At 49.2% G+C, this 20,813-nt stretch overlaps 2 protein-coding genes across 2 annotated transcripts in view; both read left to right on the forward strand.

The window, feature by feature from the left end:
- The first annotated feature begins 1,669 nt into the window (after nucleotides 1-1,669).
- On the forward strand, nucleotides 1,670-12,610 carry LOC130380508 (uncharacterized). The gene is made up of 3 exons (XM_056587737.1): nucleotides 1,670-1,732; nucleotides 10,551-12,424; nucleotides 12,535-12,610. The coding sequence occupies exons 2-3, from the start codon at nucleotides 11,520-11,522 to the stop codon at nucleotides 12,608-12,610; spliced, it is 981 nt and encodes a 326-aa protein (XP_056443712.1). The 5' UTR covers nucleotides 1,670-1,732; nucleotides 10,551-11,519.
- Nucleotides 12,611-15,097: 2,487 nt separating this feature from the next.
- LOC130380509 (INSYN2B protein) overlaps nucleotides 15,098-20,813 on the forward strand; it is a 19,670-nt gene continuing 13,954 nt past the window's right edge. Inside the window, exons 1-2 of the mRNA XM_056587738.1 lie at nucleotides 15,098-15,748; nucleotides 18,899-18,973. Coding sequence (XP_056443713.1) covers nucleotides 15,378-15,748; nucleotides 18,899-18,973 — 446 coding nt within the window. The 5' untranslated portion in view covers nucleotides 15,098-15,377. The remainder of the gene's footprint in view (nucleotides 15,749-18,898; nucleotides 18,974-20,813) is intronic.

Consider the following 20,813-nt stretch of genomic DNA (forward strand, 5'->3'; position numbering starts at 1 on the left):
TATATATATATATATATATATATATATCCCCTTTATATGTCCCTCTCGCTTTCCATATACCCCTTCTTTTCTATTTTCCCTTTGTTATTCTGTAGAATACAGAGGCAATTCTGAGTGTGTGTGTGTGTGTGTGTGTGTGTGTGTGTGTGTGTGTGTGTGTGTGTGTGTGTGTGTGTGTGTGTGTGTGTGTGTGTGTGTGTGTGTGTGTGTGTGTGTGTGTGTGTGTGTGTGTGTGTACTGTGCCCCGTCTCCCTCTTCTCTCTATATATTTATATACACCTTTCTTTGTCCAGCTGGCTCTTGGTGACCTTGTCCTGTTGTCACCTCACATTTCATACTCGCACTACGGCAACACCCTTACCTGCTGCTCCCTCTGCCCTCCTCCTTTCTTCAAACACCTCTCTGTCTCTGTCTCTCTCTCTGTCTCTCTCTCTGTCTCTCTCTCTCTCTCTCTCTCTCTCTCTCTCTCTCTCTCTCTCTCTCTCTCTCTCTCTCTCTCTCTCTCTCTCTCTCTCTCTCTCTCTCTCTCTCTCTCTCTCTCTCTCTCTCTCCCCTGTCTGCAGCTGTACATACTCTGCTTTTTAATTAGTCACTAGCTCCACCTCCCTTGCCTCCAACCCTCTCTCCCTCATCATCGCTTACTCCCCCCCCCCCCCCCCCCCCATCCTTCTTCCAATGATAGAGAACTTGCACGGCATCACAGAGAGAGAGGGAGAGAGAGGGAGAGAGAGAGAGAGAGTGCGGTCGGAGGAAGAGATAAAGAAAGAGGGAGAGGTGGAGAGGGAGAGGGAGGGCGCGAGGGCAGAAGAGAGCGGGAGAGGGGGGGAAAAAAGGGAGAGAGGATAACTGGCTGTTTGCTTACGCTCACTCACTCGCTCGCCCTCCCCACCCCCTCCCTCCCTCCATCCACCGCCCCAACCTCCTCCCCCCTGCCCCCCCACTCCCCCTCACCCCCATCCCATTCTCTCGTAGTCACAGCACACAAACATTCTCTCCCCTACTCTCGCGCGCACACGCACACACACACACACACACACACACACACACACACACACACACACACACACACACACACACACACACACACACACACACACACACACACACACACACACACACACACACACACACACACATGGAGAGGGGGGAGAGAGAGAGAGTGCGCGTTCTGCCTTGCTTTTGCTACAGCGGAGCTCCAAGGGGGGGGGGGGGGGGGGGTGGGAGATAAAGAGGGTCCTCTCCTTGGACAGGAAATCCGTGCAGTGGCGGCGATGTATAAGACGTAGATGCACCATTGAAGGGGAAGAGGGAGAGAGAAAAAATCACACACACTCACACACAGAAGAGGAGGGGAGGAGAGTGTGTGAGGGAGAGAGAGAGAGAGAGAGAGTGTGCGCGAGAGAGAGAGAGAGAGAGAGAGAGAGAGAGAGAGAGAGAGAGAGAGCAGATGGACGCGACACAGAGACGGAGCCATGTAGTGAATCTCACCGAGCGGCCGTGACTGCGAGGTGGTTACCGCAGGGATAAGACGGAGAGCACGCCGGACCGAGGAATGGACGGACAGACGGGCGGCCGGACAGAGGGACGGCGGGGAAAGCATGTGAAGGAATAAGCAGAAGCCAGGAGGAAGGAGGAGGGAGGAGGACGAGGAGGACGAGGTAGAGGAGGAGGTGGAAACTGCACTCCAGTGTTAAGAAGAGGAGAGACGGCGAGGATTCAAGAAACAGACGAGGTACGTATGACTCACTTGGCCGTCCTATCGGAAGATAAGCAGCGCAGCCTCGGCTCGCTCTCTCTCTCTCTCTCTTCACCGTGGCTCTCCTTTAGCGCACAGTTTTGTCGGCGAGGGCAACTCAAATGAAAGAAACTGGCTGCGTCGCATGTGCAGCGCGCCGCGGTTTGTTTGTTTTCCTAGTTTTCTGGGCATTCAGCAGAATTCGGTTCACCCCGATGCGCGGCTCCTAAAGTCATCAGCTGTCCTCTTTTAACGTGGACCGTCACCAGAGTGATGTGTGCATGCGTGCGCATGTGAGCACACACACGCACGCACACACGCGTGCATGCCTGAATAGTGTTGATGTATTGTATTTATTGTATACTGTGTGTGTGTGTGTGTGTGTGTGTGTGTGTGTGTGTGTGTGTGTGTGTGTGTGTGTGTGTGTGTGTGTGTGTGTGTGTGTGTGTGTGTGTGTGTGTGTGTGTGTGTGTGTGAGTGTGTCCCTGTGTGTGAGTGCAAGAGAGATGGGTACTGCATGGCAGGACGTTGAGGTCCTGTGTTGCAGCAGGTGTGGGAGTGTGTTTGCCGAGTTTGAGGGGGCTTTGTGGAGCTTTGGGGGGGCTTACACGAAGCTGTCACTGTGCGGTGGTCTCGCAGATGGTGCAGCGAGAAAGTCAGGCTTCCGTTTACACGCACGTGCATTTGTGTGTGTTTTGTGTGCGTGTGTGAGGAGTGCAGCGCCTGCTCGTTTGTGTGTGCGTGCGTGCTTGTGTGTGTGTGTGTGTGTGTGTTTGACATCACAAGCTGGCAACTTTGTCCAGGTGTGTGATTAGCGAAATACAAACATATTCATTACATCTCAAATAAGGCTAAACGGGAAATTAGGAAGAGTTCTCCATACAGACTACAACCAGCTACCTGTGTTTTATTTCAGCTAGAGGGATTACTAGCTACGGTCCTCCAGCACCAAAACAAACAAACAGGAGGCCCAACTCGCGCACGACTGCAGGCACACTCACAGGTATTGAAAACACTGTGTCCCCAAAACGTGCTACTTTGCTATGCGGCCTCTTCAGCATGCATTGTGACCCTGCTGCCTTGGCTCTCTCCCTCTGAACACAAAGTCATCTGCTTTTATCACCGTACATCTATTACCCCGCGGCTAACGGAGTGTCTCCTTCTCACGCCTACAGTCTCCTCCTCTGATGGACTTTGTGAACACAAGTCGTCCACTGTTTGGCCCAGCCCCTATGTTCTGGCCAGGGGTCCCGTGCTGGCAGATGGAGGGTTTTTAAGACCCTCTGCAGCAGTAGCAGCAGCATGCACACACACACTCACACACACACACACACACACATAAACACAGACACGTACGCACACACACCCACAAACGCACACACATACACACACAGGCACACACAGACACACGCACGCACGCACGCACGCACGCACGCACGCACGCACACACAAACACACAAACGCATGCACACAGTTTGATGTGAGGTTTTTCCCTGATGGACCCATGCAGTACTAACAACAGCCCGACCCCCCCCCCCCCCCCCCCCTTTCCACTCCACTGGGAGCCAGGCTGTGTGTGTGTGTGTGTGTGTGTGTGTGTGTGTGTGTGTGTGTGTGTGTGTGTGTGTGTGTGTGTGTGTGTGTGTGTGTGTGTGTGTGTGTGTGTGTGTGTGTGTGTGTGTGTGTGTGTGTGTGTGTGTGAGATGGTGTTTGGGGGTGTGTCTTGGAGTGGGTGTGTGGGTGACACTTAATTTAACAGTAAGAGGGTAGGATTCAAATATTTGATTTTTGATTAAGAAGGTTGCATTCAAATATATAATTTAGAGTAAAAAGTGAGAACCTTTGTTTTGATGCTTGATTTTAGATGAAGATGGTTGGAAGCAAACACATGATTTAACAGTACGAGGGCAGTGCTTGAATACTTGATTAGCGAATCAGAAAGCTTGAATGAACAGGAACAGGGGATGAAATATGAAACGAGGACCAGGACTAAAAGAACAAAACGAGAAGCAGGAACAATGTTTTTATGGATTTCTGTCGCATGTCTGAACACATGGATGACATGACGAGGGGGATTTACATTAGAATATTACATTCAGTACCAAATGATTTCCGACATGAACCTGACGAATCACGACTACAGCTTCCCAAGAATCTGAAACAAGGTAAAAATATCTTGGGGACCAATGGGATCTTTTTTTCTTTTATTTTTTATAGCTACAAAAAATTATTTCTTTGTGCTTTGTGTTGTAAGTGTGGCTTTGAAGAAATATCCCCCATGGTTTGGGTGTGTGGGGAGGAGGGCTGGTTGTGATGTCTCACTGTCGTCAGCAAGCCAAACTGGATGCCAGATCAGGGCTATAAACAAACACACACACACACACACAGACACACAGACAAACAGGTTAGCATCTTACGTTGGCTGAGGAGAACATAGCTATCCGTTTTAGCCGTGACTTGTTACGACTTTATTCGTTGCTGGCTGAAGTGTGTTGGGGGAGGGGGGAGGGGGGAGGGGTTTAGAGCTTTTTATAGTTTTTATTTGATTAACAAATAGATCTGTGGTGAATTTCCACCCAATAAAATTGCAATTTAATTTCCTGGACTCCACCTTCATGTAGATATTTTACAGGGTGCTCATTTAAATGAATAGGCCAGTGGTTGCGGTTACTGGCTACGCTTCAATTTGTGCTTTGAAAGTGAAACGCTGAACGCGTGTTCTTATAGAAGCCCTCGGGCCGGCTCTGTAAGGCAGCGACGGCATACAAAAGGACCCCTTTACCTTCCTTTATTTTAGGAGTACAAGTACTTTTCGGCATGCAGTTTAGGCGCTCCTAATGGTTTCCTCTCCTCTTCCATCACACTTAACCTTTTTACATAAAACGATTTTCAGTGGGAAATGTAACAATCGTGGCAAGTGCAACATAAATCTGCCGCAGTGAAACGGAGGCAAATTCAAAGTAGGTCCTCGACAAAATGCACTTTTTTCAAGTAAAGGGTTAAGGGTTCGGGATAAATAACGCCAAAAAATACAGTCTCCCCAGCATAGTGCCTTTCAATCCCGTTGCAATGAAGAACGTTAATAATTTATTCTTTTATAGGGGAAAACTCAGAGCCCGGAATGACAACCGAATTACCGTCGACTCCCCGTTGTATTACTCATAAAACAGCGTTGTCGCCATCAGCTCCTACAAACAACCCCCCCGACGCCTGGGAGGGGCGGGGGTGTGGTGGAGACGTGTGCCATGACCCATTCGTCTTCGGGGTTCTGTCGAGTCTTGAACGGGGGGGGGGGGGGGGGGGGGGGGGGAAAGGAAAGAAAACTGTGAGTAGTTTTGGGTGGCAGAACTAACGCCTTGAGCTATTCTCAGGCTTGCCGTCGCAGCCTACCACGGATAATGTGTTACATCCAGTGAACCAAAGGTGCTGCGAAGGATGTTTACTTGACGGCTGACTCCGCTGTATTTCCCCCCATTTCTCGCCATCCGTGTGTTTGCACCCCTGCATCTGATAACGGTGCTAACGCACGGTTTAGAAAAATGCACACACATGAGCAAAGTGTGTGTATCCCCCCCCCGCCGCTCAGGCAAATGCGGCATGTGTTTTTTTTTTTTTCCTTATTTGTTTTCTTTCCAAAAGATTGTTGGCTGACACGTGCATTTTTTTCTTCTCCTTCTAAGAGGGGGGGGGGGTGGAGGGGGAGGTGGTGTCGCTTTGCGTGTGAAAACGGTTCAGTGCATTCATTTAGCTAAATATAATAAAGCATAAAGCAGACTCCCTGTAAATAGCCCTTTTATGGCGTTAATCTACTCCGGGACAGTGCTGCTGCTGCTGCTGCTGCTGCTGCTGCTGCTGCTGCTGCTGCTGCTGCGTTGCGCCGCGGCGCAGAACGCTCACCTTGCAGAACGCGCCGCTCTCAGCCAGACGCACCGCCACTTGAGCCAGGGGCTGGCGAGATAGCGAGCGGAGAGAGGGGGAAAAAAATGAGAACCACCGCACGGAACACAAAGAGGACAGGGGCAGAACAACGTCGGAAACACGGCCCATTTGCACTGTGACCTGATCGTATCAACCACCCCCCCCAACCCCCCCCCCCTCCGCCCCCTCCCGCCTCCACCTATCTCAGCCGCCCCCCCCCCCTCCTATTCTTTCATTAGCCAATAACGGATCATCCGTCTTTTTTTCGTTTTTTTCATCTCCCGTTCCCGTCCGCTTCCCCCTTAAACACCTGACACGCTGATGCACCTGATTTACCACTCGGCTGAACCCTCGCCGTGACATTTCCTCCTGCTGCCAGGGGGGCTTCACTCCAGGCCCCCAGCCCCCGCCCGCTCGCAACACGTCCTCTGCTCGTCTGCTCCACCCCCCCCTCCTCCTCCTCCGTCATCCCTCCTACCTCTTTCCTATCCCCATCTCCTCCCGCTCCTCCAGCCGTCTATCTATAAATATAAACCGAAAGCAGCGGCGTTATAACACAGGCCGGCTCCTCTGTCGCCCCCCCCCCCCCCCCCCCCCCGTTCGGCCAAGTGACTGGACCGAAGCAGAACATAGCCCTCCACAACATAGCCTTGTCCATAAGCAGAACATAGTCCCCCACAACAAAGTCCTGTCAAGGAACAGGGCATTCCCCTGTCCCAAAGCAGAACATAGTCCCCCACAACGTAGTCCTGTCTCGCAGCGGAACATAGCCCTGTCCTGCGGAGCAGAACATAGTCCCGTCCCGGAGCAGAACATAGCCCTGTCCCGGAGAAGAACATAGTCCCGTCCCGGAGCAGAACATAGCCCTGTCCCGGAGCAGAACATAGACCTGTCCCCCGGAGCAGAACACAGTCCTGTCCCAGGGAGTCAGGAGGAACACACTGTGACGTCTCACATGGTATGACACAGTCACATCAATCGCTGGGATCTAGCTCTTTCCTATTTGGGGAGGGGAGTGGGAGGACTGGGGTCGGCGGGGGGGGCGGGGGGGGGGGTTGGAAAGGTCATGTTATCGGCATGTCAGGAATTTGCATTGATCATTAAGGCGCTGGCTGTGATTGGACGGACGGGAACAAGAGATCGGCGCTGGCTTTTGTCGCCCGTGCGCACGGACGCGCACACGCACACCCAACTGGATAAGAAACACGCGCAGGGCGTTGCGTGCCGACACATAATCCAGCGGGGTGACGCGGAGCAGAAGCTAACAGCTGGAGCTAGTAAATCTTAAATAATAACCAAAGGAGAGTTATGACCCTTTCTGACATTATTCGGCAGCGCACCTTCCTCAGCCGGCCGGCCATTTATCTCCAGCTCCACCAATAAAGCTCCACGCGGAAATGTCACATGAGCTACCGGGAGCACGCAGGCATTAAAGAGGGTCTGAATTCATTAACCTGTCAGTGCACTTTTATATATATATATATATTATATATATATATATAGTTCTCTTTTTTCTTTTAGCCGAGGGCCTAGTTTCTAGACTAGGGAGCCAGGGGGGAGTTTATCATGGTGAGGGGGGAAACGGGTAGGGGAGGCGGGTTTAATAGTGGGGAAGAAGAAGAGGAGGAAGAGGAGGAGGAGAGGAGGAGAGGCGGGAACGACGGACCTGAGGGATTGGGATGAAAGAGGAGAGGAGATGAGTGAGGGTGATGGTCCTCCAAAGAGAGGGCCGGAGGTCAGGTGTGTGTGTATGTGTGTGTGCGCATGCATGCAGGTGTGTGTGTGTGTGTGTGTGCGGGGGTCTGTCAGGATGAATGTTGAAAGTAAAGTGGTCTTCTGCACGGCTGAGTGACGAGTGGATAGAAACAGGGGTATTAGCGGGGGGGGGGACAGAGGCAGAAAGAGGATTAGGTCGTGTGCGTGCACATGTTGTGGGTGTTTGGTGTCAACATTTCCGGCAGCGCGGCTAAATGGAGACGAAGGGGGGAGGAGGGTGTTCAAAGAGGGGTCCACCGGGCCTAAAGCACACCCCAATCTATCCCCCTACCGCACGGGATCGGAGTGCTGCTCTACGTCCTGGCGGACGTGTGATTGTGTACTATTAGCAGATCCTGAGTCGGTCTTCACTCCTCCCACTGACTCGTAGTTAAGCAGCTCATCTAGAAGCCACCGCAGCACCGACACCAGAGTAGAAGGAGCAGGAATACCGTGGTTTGTTTCCCGAATCCAATAATGCACCTTTAGCACGTTGGTGAGTCCAGATCCCCCTACCACCAACGGCCGTTCCCCCCAGACCCCCACGCGTCCCCCTGCACACACACACACACACACACACACACACACACACACACACACACACACACACACACACACACACACACACACACACACACACACACACACACACACGTAACCCGAAGCCAAAGGCACTTTGGACTGTGACTTTAATCATAATTAAAGCAATTTGGAGAAACCAGCCAGGGTAAGCTAGATTTCGAAAGTATCCAACCGAAAAAATCCCATCCCGGCCTTCGGGCCTCTGTCCAAATCCACTCCACCAGAACACATGACTAGCTCGCTAGCGTTAGCAATCGGTGTGCCTAGCCTGGTGGAAGACTCGGGTCATGTGCAAAGAGCCAAAGGCCAGAGTGCAGCCAGGTAGGTAGCTAGGTAGCTAGGCAGACAGGTAATGCGATAATTTCATCCGGCCCGAATGAGATGATTAAATGGGCTTATTGCAGGGCTGGGACAGCCTCAGTAACCAGTTTTATTCTTTATATTTTTTTGGTCACAGCATTTGATTTATTGATTGCTGTCGAGATGTAAAGAGAACTTCAACAAATAGGACAAAAAAAATGCTTCTAAAATTAATTGCTTAGCCTATTGCCGAGAGAGAGAGAAACAGAGGAAGAGGGATGGAGAGGGAGAGGGAGGGAAAAAACAGACATAAATAAAAAGTGGCAGCCCCTCGGGTATCTCTCTCCTGCCCCCCCCCCCCTGTCTCTCTCTCTCCCGCTCTCTCGCGATCTCCCTAAATAACCTGGGAGCTGTGGAGGAGTTTCTAATTACCCCCCCCTTTCCTCTCGAACCTAACCACTAAAGACGAGAGAGAGAGAGAGAGAGAGGGAGAGAGAGAGAGAGAGAGAGAGAGAGAGAGAGAGAGAGAGAGAGAGAGAGAGAGAGAGAGAGAGAGAGAGAGAGAGAGAGAGAGAGAGAGAGAGAGAGAGAGAGAGAGCGCGCAGATGAGGTCTGTCTGTCAGAAGCCATGAGCGGGAGATAACAAGGCCATGGAGATCCATAGATTGTTTAAAGGCAAACAACACACACACACACACACAGCACTACAGCTTTGTGTGTGTGTGTGTGTGTGTGTGTAAGAGAAGGTGAGGTAGGGGTGGAGGGAGGAGTGTGTCAGTGCGTTCTTGAGTTTGCGTTTGTGTGTGTGTGTGTAAGAGAAAGAGAGGTAGGGGGTGGACAGAGAGTGTAAGTGCATTCGTGTGTGTGTGTGTGTGTGTGTGTGTGTGATTGAGAGAGTGGGTAGAGGTGTGTGTGTCTGTGTGTGTGTGTGTGTGTGTGTGTGTAAGAGTGGTGAGAGAGATAGATGTGCGCGAGAGTGGGTAGATAGATTTGTTTATTTTATCTTTATTCACGTTACATCCACCCTGCTACAGAACACATGCACACAGACGTGGAAACACATGCAATTAGACAACCATAAAAATGAAAACTAAAGAGGTAGACTTGAGGAGACTCAGAAAGGTAGAGAGGGAGAACCCGAGAGAGAGAGAGAGAGAGAGAGAGAGAGAGAGAGAGAGAGGTGAGAGTTACTGAGAGAAAAAGCGATAGAGAGAGCATGCAAGGTAGAGAGATGGAGACAGAATGCTAGAGTTAAAGAGAGAGAGAGAGAGAGAGAGGTAGAGAGAGCATGCAAGGTAGAGAGAGGGACAGAATGCTAGAGTTAAAGAGAGAGAGAGAGAGAGAGAGGTAGAGAGAGCATGCAAGGTAGAGAGATGGAGACAGAATGCTAGAGTTAAAGAGAGAGAGAGAGAGAGAGAGAGGTAGAGAGAGCATGCAAGGTAGAGAGAGGGACAGAATGCTAGAGTTAAAGAGAGAGAGAGAGAGAGCTAAGGAGAGGGGCAGAGAGAGAGAGAGAGAGAGAGTGCTCCAAGGTAGAGAGAGGAAGGCAGAATATGAGAGAGCGAGAGCGGTGGCTGCGAACCATCAGGGTCCGACTGCAGAATCACAGTGACGAGAACACACTGCGAAGCACAGCGTGGCGGACGGCCTGTCACACACTGGCCTCATGAATCAGGAAGCGTGTCACAAGGGCACATCATCAAGGACCAATGAGAAGGTCACAAACTGTTCAACAGGAAGTTACGAGGGAAGTGCAAGCAGAATAATAAATGCTTGAATATTAGTATTTGATTGCAACAAGATTCTATTGTAGGACTCATTACTACTCTTGTTTGTATATATTTTTATAATTTCTATTATTTTGTTAGTACTTTACTGTTATGCATGTATTTTTACATGAAGAGATATCAACAAAGCCAACACCCACAACATTTTACGCAAAGAGAAATATTAAATGTTGTTCTTCCTTGGGAGTATTTTGGATTAGGTTTTTGCTAAATAAGTACCTCATAATTTAGCCATTTAATCAGGTCAGTTACAAAATTCTTGACTTCTATATTTTTTTCTTCCTTCGTCCTTCTGGTCTCTAACTTGTTTTTATTGAACTGCTCAATTACCTTATTATATTCCTATGTTTTCATGAGGGCGATTCGGCATACATTATCTATCATTGGAAATGCGATAACATAAATAGAAACTCACTAAAGTCCCTCACTCCTTTCTGCCACTCTAACATTCTGTCTCTCTTCTCTATTTACAGGACACCTCGATCATCCCTAGCCATGAAAGGATGCGTCTCTTAGCCAAGTCCTGGAGGAGAAAGGGAGAGAGAAGGAGAGAGCGAGAGAATCAAAACCAAACCCCAATGGAGGACATCCGCTAAAGCAAAAGAAGAGTGATGAAAAAAAAATGCGGACGGCGATAGAACGAGATTGGGAAGCACATTGGCCGGTTTCATACCCTCTGATCTCCTGAGGAGCAGAGGGAGTGTTGGCGGGGATTCGAGAGAGGGGGAGAGGGACAAGTCGAGAGGGAGCGAGGTCCGTTGTTAATGGAGTTGGGATGGATGGACGGCCTGCATTCATCCCAGCTCTGCCCGGTTGCTGGTTCCATCATCAGCCCTATCAAGACTTCATTTCTTTGGACACTATACGGAACGAGCGCACAAAAGAACTGAAGTGTGCAGTTAACCAGGCTCACACGCAAGGGCGGGTGCAAGACATTTCTTAGATTCTTCTTCTTGTTCTTCTTCTTATTCGTCTTCTTAGATTTTTATCTACGTTGTCGATTGAATGTTGTGACCAAAGCTTTCTGCTTGAGTGTTCTACTTATTCGGAAGGAGACAAGCTTTTTTTACCTTTTCCTCGGTTAAGCATCCTTCACCGAGTTCCATACCTGTTATGCTTTATTTGCAATACTTATAAATACAATATACTCTAAAGCTGTGATTATTCCAAACTGTGTACAACAAGGCTACCAATCGACGCTATCAACGTGAAATAAGACTACTGAACGCAATCACACGAATAGTCACCGCACCCCCCATCTATTGTGTGATGGAACGGGGATTTCGCCAAATGACATCTCAATGTCTCTTGTGGTCGTAATAAATATCCAATAAAGCAGGGAGCGTATCTCATTTACTACACAGTAACACAGAAAGACTTTTATCATATCAAAGTGCTTACCGGGGCCTGTGGATGTCGGGGGATAGTGACAAACAGAAGACATGGTGAGCAAAGAGCCTAACCAATTGATCACAGGCCACGCAAACAGCAAGAGCACCTTGGCCTTGGACAAGCTGCCCGGCACTATGACTGTGCGCTCTGTGCTGCTAAACCGAGACTCCCCGGACATCGAGAGCCGGCTGAAGAGACGCCGCAATCGCACCCACCAGGTCCGCTTCAAGGACCTGGAGGATGGCAGCAGCAGCAGCAGTGGCAATGGTGGCACGGCCGAGTCCAAGAGCCAGTCGAGGGGCTGTACGACGGAGTCCAAGAGCCAGTCGAGGGGCTGTACGGCGGAGACCAAGAGCCAGTCGAGGGGCTGTACGGCGGAGACCAAGAGCCAGCAGAGGGGGGTTACGGCGGACTTCAAAAGCCAACAAAGGGGGCTCACAGATTATGGCAGCCCTCATCCCACCCGCAAGCAGAGCAGCAGTAGCAGGGTCCATCGGGGGTGGGCGGACCGGGACGGGCCGGGTTGTGCGGCTCTGCCCGGGAGGACCTCGGTTGTGGGGGCAGTGCGAGGGGATATGGCAGATACCATAGAAGTAGTGGCTGCCTTCTTAGCGAGGGCCCCACCTCACCCATTAACTCCAGGACCCACGCGTCGCTGCTGGATCCCACCTCAGGCCAATTCTTTAACTTTGCCAATGACGCGAAAGTCCACCACGAGCACCAGCACAGCCATACAGACTTCCCCATGCCTAAAGAAGCCCCAGTCGCACTCCTCGAACCGCACACACAGCTACAGCCTGAGGGATTCGGTGGGTGTGGATGGGGATGACGAGCAGGACTCCCAGGATGAGTATCTGGGCAACAACCGTGGATCGGCCGCACGATCCAGGAAGGACTTTGTTTCTCCTGAGACGCAGCAGCAGACAGTGGCCGTGCGGGAGGTCAAGACCCAGAGGTCAGACGGTGAAGCATCTGTTGCTTTGTTGAGAAACTCTAGACATGGTTGCCCTCCGCAAACACTCCGCCACGCGGAACCCTGCTATTGCTCATCTGTGACCTGTCGAGAGGGCTCCAGGCGCCCTGGGAGCACTACCCCGTCTCTGGTTCGGAGGAGGAAGCGGCTAAACAGGGCCATAAGTGACCCAGGGAAAGAGGTGTCCTTCTGCACCACCCCGACCCAAACTGACAGACCCACTCCTTTACGGTCACCCACAAAAGCTCAAGTCTGCACCACTGAGGTCCAGACTAGGAGCCCTTGTCATTCTCCTCCACCTCCAGAGCAAAAACACTGCATTGCCCAAAGTCCAACAAAGAGACCGATTGTATGCCCATCTCCATTTGCTGTAGAAAAACAACGCTCCGCCCAAAGTCCAGTAAAGAAACCGATTTTATGCTCATATCCATTTCCTGTAGAAAAACACAGCTCCACCCAAAGTCCAACAAAAGGTTCATGTCCATCTCTACCTCCAGAACAGAAAGACGGCACCATCCAAAGTCCAGTGAAAAGGTCATGCCCATGTCCAACGCGAGAACCTAAACACTGTAACACCCAAGTCCAAACTGACAGCCCTTGTCCATCTCCAGCTCCAGAACAAAAACATAACTCAGCATACACAACAAAGAGTGTATTCTCATCATCAATCCCTGATGGAAAACCCTGTACCACCCAAATCCCAAACAAAAAATCAGGTCAATGCCCAGTTCGAAATCCTACACATTGTACCACTCAGGTCCAAACTGATAGCCCATGTCAATTTCCATCCCTCAATCAAAAACACAGTCCCACTCAAAGTCCAACAAAGAGTGTAGTCCCATCGTTTCTAGATGTAAAACCCTGCCCCACCCAAAGTCCAACAAAGAGTGTAGTCCCATCGTTTCTAGATGTAAAACCCTGCCCCACCCAAAGTCCAATAAAGAGTGTAGTCCCATCGTTTCTTGATGTAAAACCCTGCCCCACCCAAAGTCCAATTAAGAGTATAGTCCCATCATTTCTTAATGAAAAACCCTTCACCTCCCAAAGTCCAACAAAGAGTGTAGTCCCATCATTTCTTAATGAAAATCAATGCACCACCCAAAGTCCAACAAAGAGTGTAGTCCCATCGTTTCTTGATGTAAAACCCTGCCCCACCCAAAGTCCAATTAAGAGTATAGTCCCATCATTTCTTAATGAAAAACCCTTCACCTCCCAAAGTCCAACAAAGAGTGTAGTCCCATCATTTCTTAATGAAAATCAATGCACCACCCAAAGTCCAACAAAGAGTGTAGTCCCATCATTTCTTAATGAAAATCAATGCACCACCCAAGGTCCGATAAAGAGTGTAGTCCCATCATTTCTTAATGAAAAACAATGCACCACCCAAAGTCCAACAAAGAGTGTAGTCCAATCATTTCATAATGAAAAACCATGCACCACCCAAAGTCTATCAAAGAGTTCATGCCCATCTCTACCTTTAGATCAAACAACCTACACAGCAAAAAGTCAAGTAGAAAACCATCATCCGTTGCCATCAAACCATAAACAATGCAACACCCCAGAACAAACTGAGACACCCTTCCCTTATCCTTCAACTAGTCAACCCTGCAGCAAAAAGGCCCCAATTAACAACCTTGTCTCGTCACTAGATGTAACAATGAATCCAAGCTCAGCAGTCATTCAACCTGAGAACTTGTCTATGCCCAGTACTTCTCTACCCCCAGTGCAGTGTCATGAGCCTCACAGCACCAAAATCAATACTGTGCCTTATCTTCCTACCCCTCCTTCTACAATCGCAACCACACTGACGCCCCAATCTTGCGCCCTCTCCCCTTTCCCTCCATCAGCCAGGCCGGTGTGCTCCACTCCGGGCCCCACTCCCTCAGCTGCACCCCCTGGCATGCCTTGCCCCACTACGGCCCTTATTCTAGACCCAAAATCTGTCCCTTATTATACTGTGGTGTCGCCGCTAGATCCTGCCAAGGCAGCAGCTGTCAGCTTCAGTCCTTCCCCTATAACATGTCTTGAGGAGATTGCTAAGGCTTCTTTCTCGACCATTAGGCCATCCGCATCCATCTCTTGCTCCACCATTACCCCAGGCGCAGCCCCTCCTATCATTCCGAATGGACCCATCATTGCTTCCCCTACTGGCCCAAATGCAAAAGTCCCAGCTACACCTCTACCCAATCAACCATCAAACAACACACCACAACCACATGCATCCCCTTGTACGTTTGTCACCCAAACTTCTTTGTCGTGCACTTCAATATCATACTACACCACCACACACCCGACCGGGCTCACTGGCCTCCACTCGAGCTCCACGTTGCCCCCTTATGCCACTGTGATACAGACAGTATCCCACTGTAAAATCCCATGTCAAGGTGGCCAAACCATCTCTGCTGCACACCCAGGAATCCCCCCTTATTCTTCCCCGGTTCCAAAGCTTAAGTCATGCACATCTCCACCCTTACTCATTCAGACGTACGCATCCACCCTCCATAGCGTGCAGTCCTGTGCCACTCCAAGCAAGGCCGCTCCCTTATATTCTTCCACTTTTCGGGCCGCACCGCCGTACACGCCCCCATCTCAGGACAAGAAGGCTGTTCGACTCCCGCCGCCACCCCCACCCCCACCTCCACCCTACACCCCACGCAAAGAGGACAGCACCACTCCGGGCTCTGGAACCAGACCCAACACACCCGGGACGAGCTGCAACGAAAAAGAAAGCGAGAAGGAGAACAGGCAAGATTTGACAGAAACAAAGTCACCCCAAAGTCTGTGTAGGAGAGCCAGCTCTCTGAGGCACAGAGCTGCAACCCCTCCAGTTTCTGTAATTAAAGAAGGGAAGCAGTCCTACACTTTGCCTGCCAAGGCCTGTTCTAGGCCCAGCTGTCTCAGCTCAGCCCAAGCTCAGCTGGGGGCGTTACACAAGATGCTCTGCTCAGGAGCCAACACGAGGTCCATCGCCTCCAGTAGCCAGCAAGCCCTCCCTCCGAGCCAACAGGACTCTGGCTCCGTCTCCGGGGGTCAGCCGACAGCAGGACCCCTAACTGCTACCCAGGCCGAGACTTTAAGGCAGGTCCAAGAGATTCTTGGGGGGCTGGTGTCCGGAGCCAGGTGCAAACTGGACCCGTCCAGGGTGGCGGAGAAGCTCCTGGGGCCTAACGGACCCCTGCATGACATCCGGGCCTTGCAGACCCAGCTCCAGAGTCTGGAGGGGGTGTTAGAGACCAGCCAGAACACCATCAAGGTCCTGCTGGATGTCATTCAGGACCTTGAGAAGAAAGAGGCAGAGAGAGACGGGTGAGTTTGTACGAGCACTTCTGTCAAAAGAAAAAATATTTTCAGAAAAAATATTTATCATGAATAAATATTATAATTCACCCCGTTGAAAGATCAGCTCCGATATGAATAGGAACAGGGCCGTGTATCAGCACAATTCTCAATAACCTTGAAGAAGGTTATTAAAAATGGATGAGGATAAGGAAATCGTTTTTTAACCACAGAGATTACTTTTTAAAAAACGGTTTGTTCCCTGTCTCGTGCCAACAGTCGTTTGGTTGTATTAGTGCTCGCGTAAAATGAAGTGGCTCTTTCTGTTATTGGAAAGCTTGATATGCAAATCCGCCTAAAATCACTTTGGAGCAAGATAGTGAATGAAACAGATGTTCTTAGGAAAAAATGGAAACAACGAAAAACAAAACCAAAACAAAGCGGGGACTTCAACATGGCAGGCGTACTGTGTGTCTCCGACAGCCAGACCTCAAACTCAGTGTCAGTATGCTCTCTCGTAGCCTGCGGATTCAATTTGGAGAGGCTTCTTTTCTCGCATACTTTTTTTCTTTCCACTCCTCTGCCCAGTAGCCAAAAAAAGGAAAAGACAGCAGAAAAAAGAAAGAAAAGAAAAACCCATACGAATGTCAGAAAACAGAATGATGGCAGCTTTGTTCAAGAAGATTGTCAACTCTGTCGTGGAATAGGGTATACAACGGTTTGGTGTTTCGGGGGCAGTATTACTCTCCCCCCCCCCCCCCCCCCCCCCAAGAAGAAGAAGAGACGGGCGCGTTCCAACAGTAATAACCTTTCCACTTCAGGTGTGGGGAATATTACAGGTTATTATGCTCCTGGTTCTCCAGGAGGCAGACGCTCTATTTATAGCCTGTGTTCCCCGTGTGTTGTGTGAGTCAGTTAACACCTTGGCCCCGCTGCCGTGTGGATATAGCGCAACAGGGGAAATTCATAAGAAACGAGACAGGCGGAAAAGAGACGGCATAAACACACGGTAATAAAAAAAAGGAGCCTAAATAAAATAGACCAAAGGCGGGGGTATGTGATTAAACACGATAGGCGAGGAGACAGGTGTGTAATGCCGTCACTGGTGAAAGTCTCTTTCGGTTTCTTTACATCTGAACTCTCTCGGGTTTGACGCACGGAGGCTTCTCAAGGGATGCTTGAGTTTCATTCTATGTCGCAACTCTTTCCTCATGCGTGCAACTCTCCAACGTCACATATAGCAATCAAGTTTTAGTCCGTGTGACCGTGTCCCTCATCAAATAAAATGAAAACCTTTATACATTTCTCATCAGCGGTTTAATTAATCTACTCCCCCCCCCCCCCCCCCCCCCCCCCCTCCCTAAATTGTAAGCCGATTAGTGAATATTCCTTGCCTTATCTGCCACCAAAATAGCACACATGATGTAAGGGAGAGGAGAAAAACGTTGAGGCGAGGAGATAGAGGGAGAGATGGGTGTCTATGTATCTCGTAAAAAATCCTTGACAGATGTCTCGAGCAATATAACCCTAATCACACTGCAGGCGCTAAAGCCCATGTTTTAAATATCCAGCCTTCTGGAGATACTGTAGCGCCACCTCTGGTCATACAGAAAGATGTTCTTGTCATGCTCCCCAATATAATTATTAAGTAATGGGCCAAAGTTTTAGTACTACCGTAATAGATCCAAGTTGAAGTATTCAGTCATGGATCTACGTATTAGTACTCAGTAATGGATCTATGCATTAGTATTAAGTAATGGAAGTAACTATTAAGTAATGGACCTTAGTCACAGATTTCAGTAATGGACCGAAGTATAAGTATTCAGTCATGGACCACAGTATAAGTATTCAGTAATGGGCATGAGTCACAGTATTCGGTAGGTGAGCTAGGTCACGGTATTCGGTAGCAGGCCTACCTATAAGTATTCCCTAATGGAGCCAAGTATAAGTATTCAGTCAAGGACCACCAGAAGAAGACTAATTTGCGCGAGTGGATGAAGCTTTCAGAATGGGATTTTAATAAGTGTATTTCTACAGCGGCCGGTATAACGGTCGTTGAGTGAAACCTTGACACTTGACACACTGTTCCCAGTTTACTGCTGCTTGCTGCGTTTCGCCGACGACACTCTAACAGATCCCCGCCTCATGCAACTGTGATTGGTCGAAAATAATATGAAGCGAAAGAAGGTGAAATGCCCTGTTCACCCCGATTTTAGCGCGTTTGCCACCACACTTCAGATATCAATCTAAAGTCAGATTCCTGAGACGAAACACAATATAGACCTGACTTTCCCCCCATCGATCGGTACTTCATGCATGAGGTATCAGGACGTGTGAGTCATGTTTTTTTTACGTAACAGTCCGCTCTCCTCTCCAATGGAAGTTATTCATATTTATTCCTTAAAGCATCATCAGATGGTGGGCTCGTTTTTAAAGAGCGAGGACGGACGCATTTACATGCCACGCGCCTTAAACAGCATCCTGAGGAAACTGCAATACCATAAATAAAAGATACGTTTCATTATAAACCATATCTAGGTCTTAAGGAGAAATAGTCCAGCACGTACATGCACACGTCACAAACATGCACACACACACACACACACACACACACACACACACACACACACACACACACACACACACACACACACACACACACACACACACACACACAATATGCTTACACACAGACACATGCATATGCACACACACACACACACACACACACACACACACACACACACACACACACACACACACACACACACACACACAATATGCTTACACACAGACACATGCATATGCACACACACACACACACACACACACACACACACACACACACACACACACACACACACACAGGGTTGTGCATACGAGACAACAACGGTGTATGTATTTGATCCTTTTTTTAGAACATTTATTTTGTATGATGTATTACATTACATTCAGCATGATTCATGAGGTTATGGTTATTCTGGGTCTAGCAGCCTAAGGCATCTTTGAGCGAGATTATGACCAAATGACAAAATTGCGATAGAAGAGGTAGAAACATAAAAAATATCCAAGGTTATTCTCCACCACTGATTATTGGAATGTATTAACATGCTTTTACTTTTTTCTTTTGGACTTTTCTGTTTTTTTTCCTGTGGCTCATTATGGGTTTCCCCCCAACAGGAGGCACTCCTACAGGACTGGACAGGATATAGAGAACTGTGGTACCTGCAGGGACTGTGCCTGTATCATCTACAGGTAGGATACACACACACACACACACACACACGCGCACATGCACACTAGCTGCTAGCTGCTAAATATCAATTCAAAGGTGATGCAGCTTTGGTTTAAAAGCTATTATTTTAGTGTGATTTGTAAGAAATGGCCCAGCGATCTCTCATTTGCAAGTGAGTAAAATAGAAATACTGTATGGGATTTGAGCAAATGACGACTGTAAGAGACCGCTCGATTTAAGACCGCTCCCGGCTTTTTCCTGACCCTTAATTCCGATCACAGCACCCGTCCCCTGACTGATTCGGGGGATCCATCTCGCCTGTCAATCACATGTGCGTGAATTGCAACGCTTCTCAATGGCGGTGAAAAGTAGGGAGGGAGGGAGGGAGCCTTGAGGGGTCTGTACGTTGTTTTGGTCGTCGGAAGACACTGTCTCTGTTCTGCTTTTTCTCTTTACCCCTTTGAAACCTTACCTACAGCAGCTTTGAGTCCTTCATGCTACGACAGCAGCGACGGCGGTGTAGGCAGTGGGTCCGGGAGGAAGGGGAAGGGGAGGGATGCCTCGCTGTGGCCGTGGGTTAGAGGGTTCGGGATACGGGCGGTTTTAATGATGCGAGCAGTCTGTCCACATCGGGGGCCACATTGTTGCCATCGCGCCGCCATAAATGGGATCACGGAGCAGGCCTGCGCGCCATGGGATGTGGTCCGGATCACAGACTCGGGAGGAATCTGATTGGGTGGAATGTTCAGACTTGACAGCTAATGAGTCCCGGTGTGGTCGCCCGGTGGAAGTAGCCGGGAGATGGCGAGTGTTTGCAGGGGTCACAGAGTCAGAAAATAGCACGCACACGCGCACACACGTGCAAAGAAATAGAGGAAATGCATGCAAGCAGGCACGGTCACACATCTTACACACACACGCACACGCACACGCACACACACACACACACACGCACACACGCGCATACACACCGACACAGGCGCTCACATAGAAACATTCAGACACACACACACAGACATGCAAACACACACACACACAGACAGACATATATACGCATGCACACAATCACACATTGTACCCACTTATCCACACACATACACGCACACACACACACACATGCATACACAGACACACACACACAGGTTACCTCTTTTGAGATTCAAATTGAATAACCAATTAAAAATTGAGGATTGCACAGTCCACGGCGAGAATGAATAAAAAACGGCGGGTATAATAACGAAGGAAACTCTCGGAATGAAAATAAAACCCACGTACCTCGAAAGGGGACAGTGAGGGGGCGAGGCAGACGGTAAATAAAGCGGCGGAGACAGAGAGACAATGGGGCAGGGTGAGACAGGAAATAACGAGAGGAGACGGCGCCTTTCAGTTCTCCACAGCGATCAGACAAAGAGACGCAGATCAATGGAAACACGATGAGAGCGGGCGAGCGGAGGGAACGAGTGGAACACATTCATAATCATTCTGAAACCCATAGTATTGGTCAAATTGTTTCCGGCGATGGGATTTATTACAATGAAATGGCAATATTAATAGAAGCATACACCTGGAAATGTCGATTTTCTTTGCCGGTTATTTTGACGTTAAATGTTAATTGATAAGGCAATTTAAAAATAAATCTTTATGGAAATATACATTTGAATAAAAACATTCATAAAGGGAACATTCAAATATGATATGTATGTAATGTATCGAATAAACAATTCACTATTTTACGAGTTATTCAGCCAAACCAAACTTCCTGTCCTCCTGAGTATCAGGAACAGCAGGGACAGTTTTCTGCTGCATATGTAGGTTATGAATTCGCCTGCCTTGCTAAGCTGCGATGTCACCTTCTGTGCT

Source organism: Gadus chalcogrammus, chromosome 4 (genome assembly GCF_026213295.1).
Source record: "Gadus chalcogrammus isolate NIFS_2021 chromosome 4, NIFS_Gcha_1.0, whole genome shotgun sequence".
Taxonomy (NCBI): Eukaryota; Metazoa; Chordata; class Actinopteri; order Gadiformes; family Gadidae; genus Gadus; species Gadus chalcogrammus.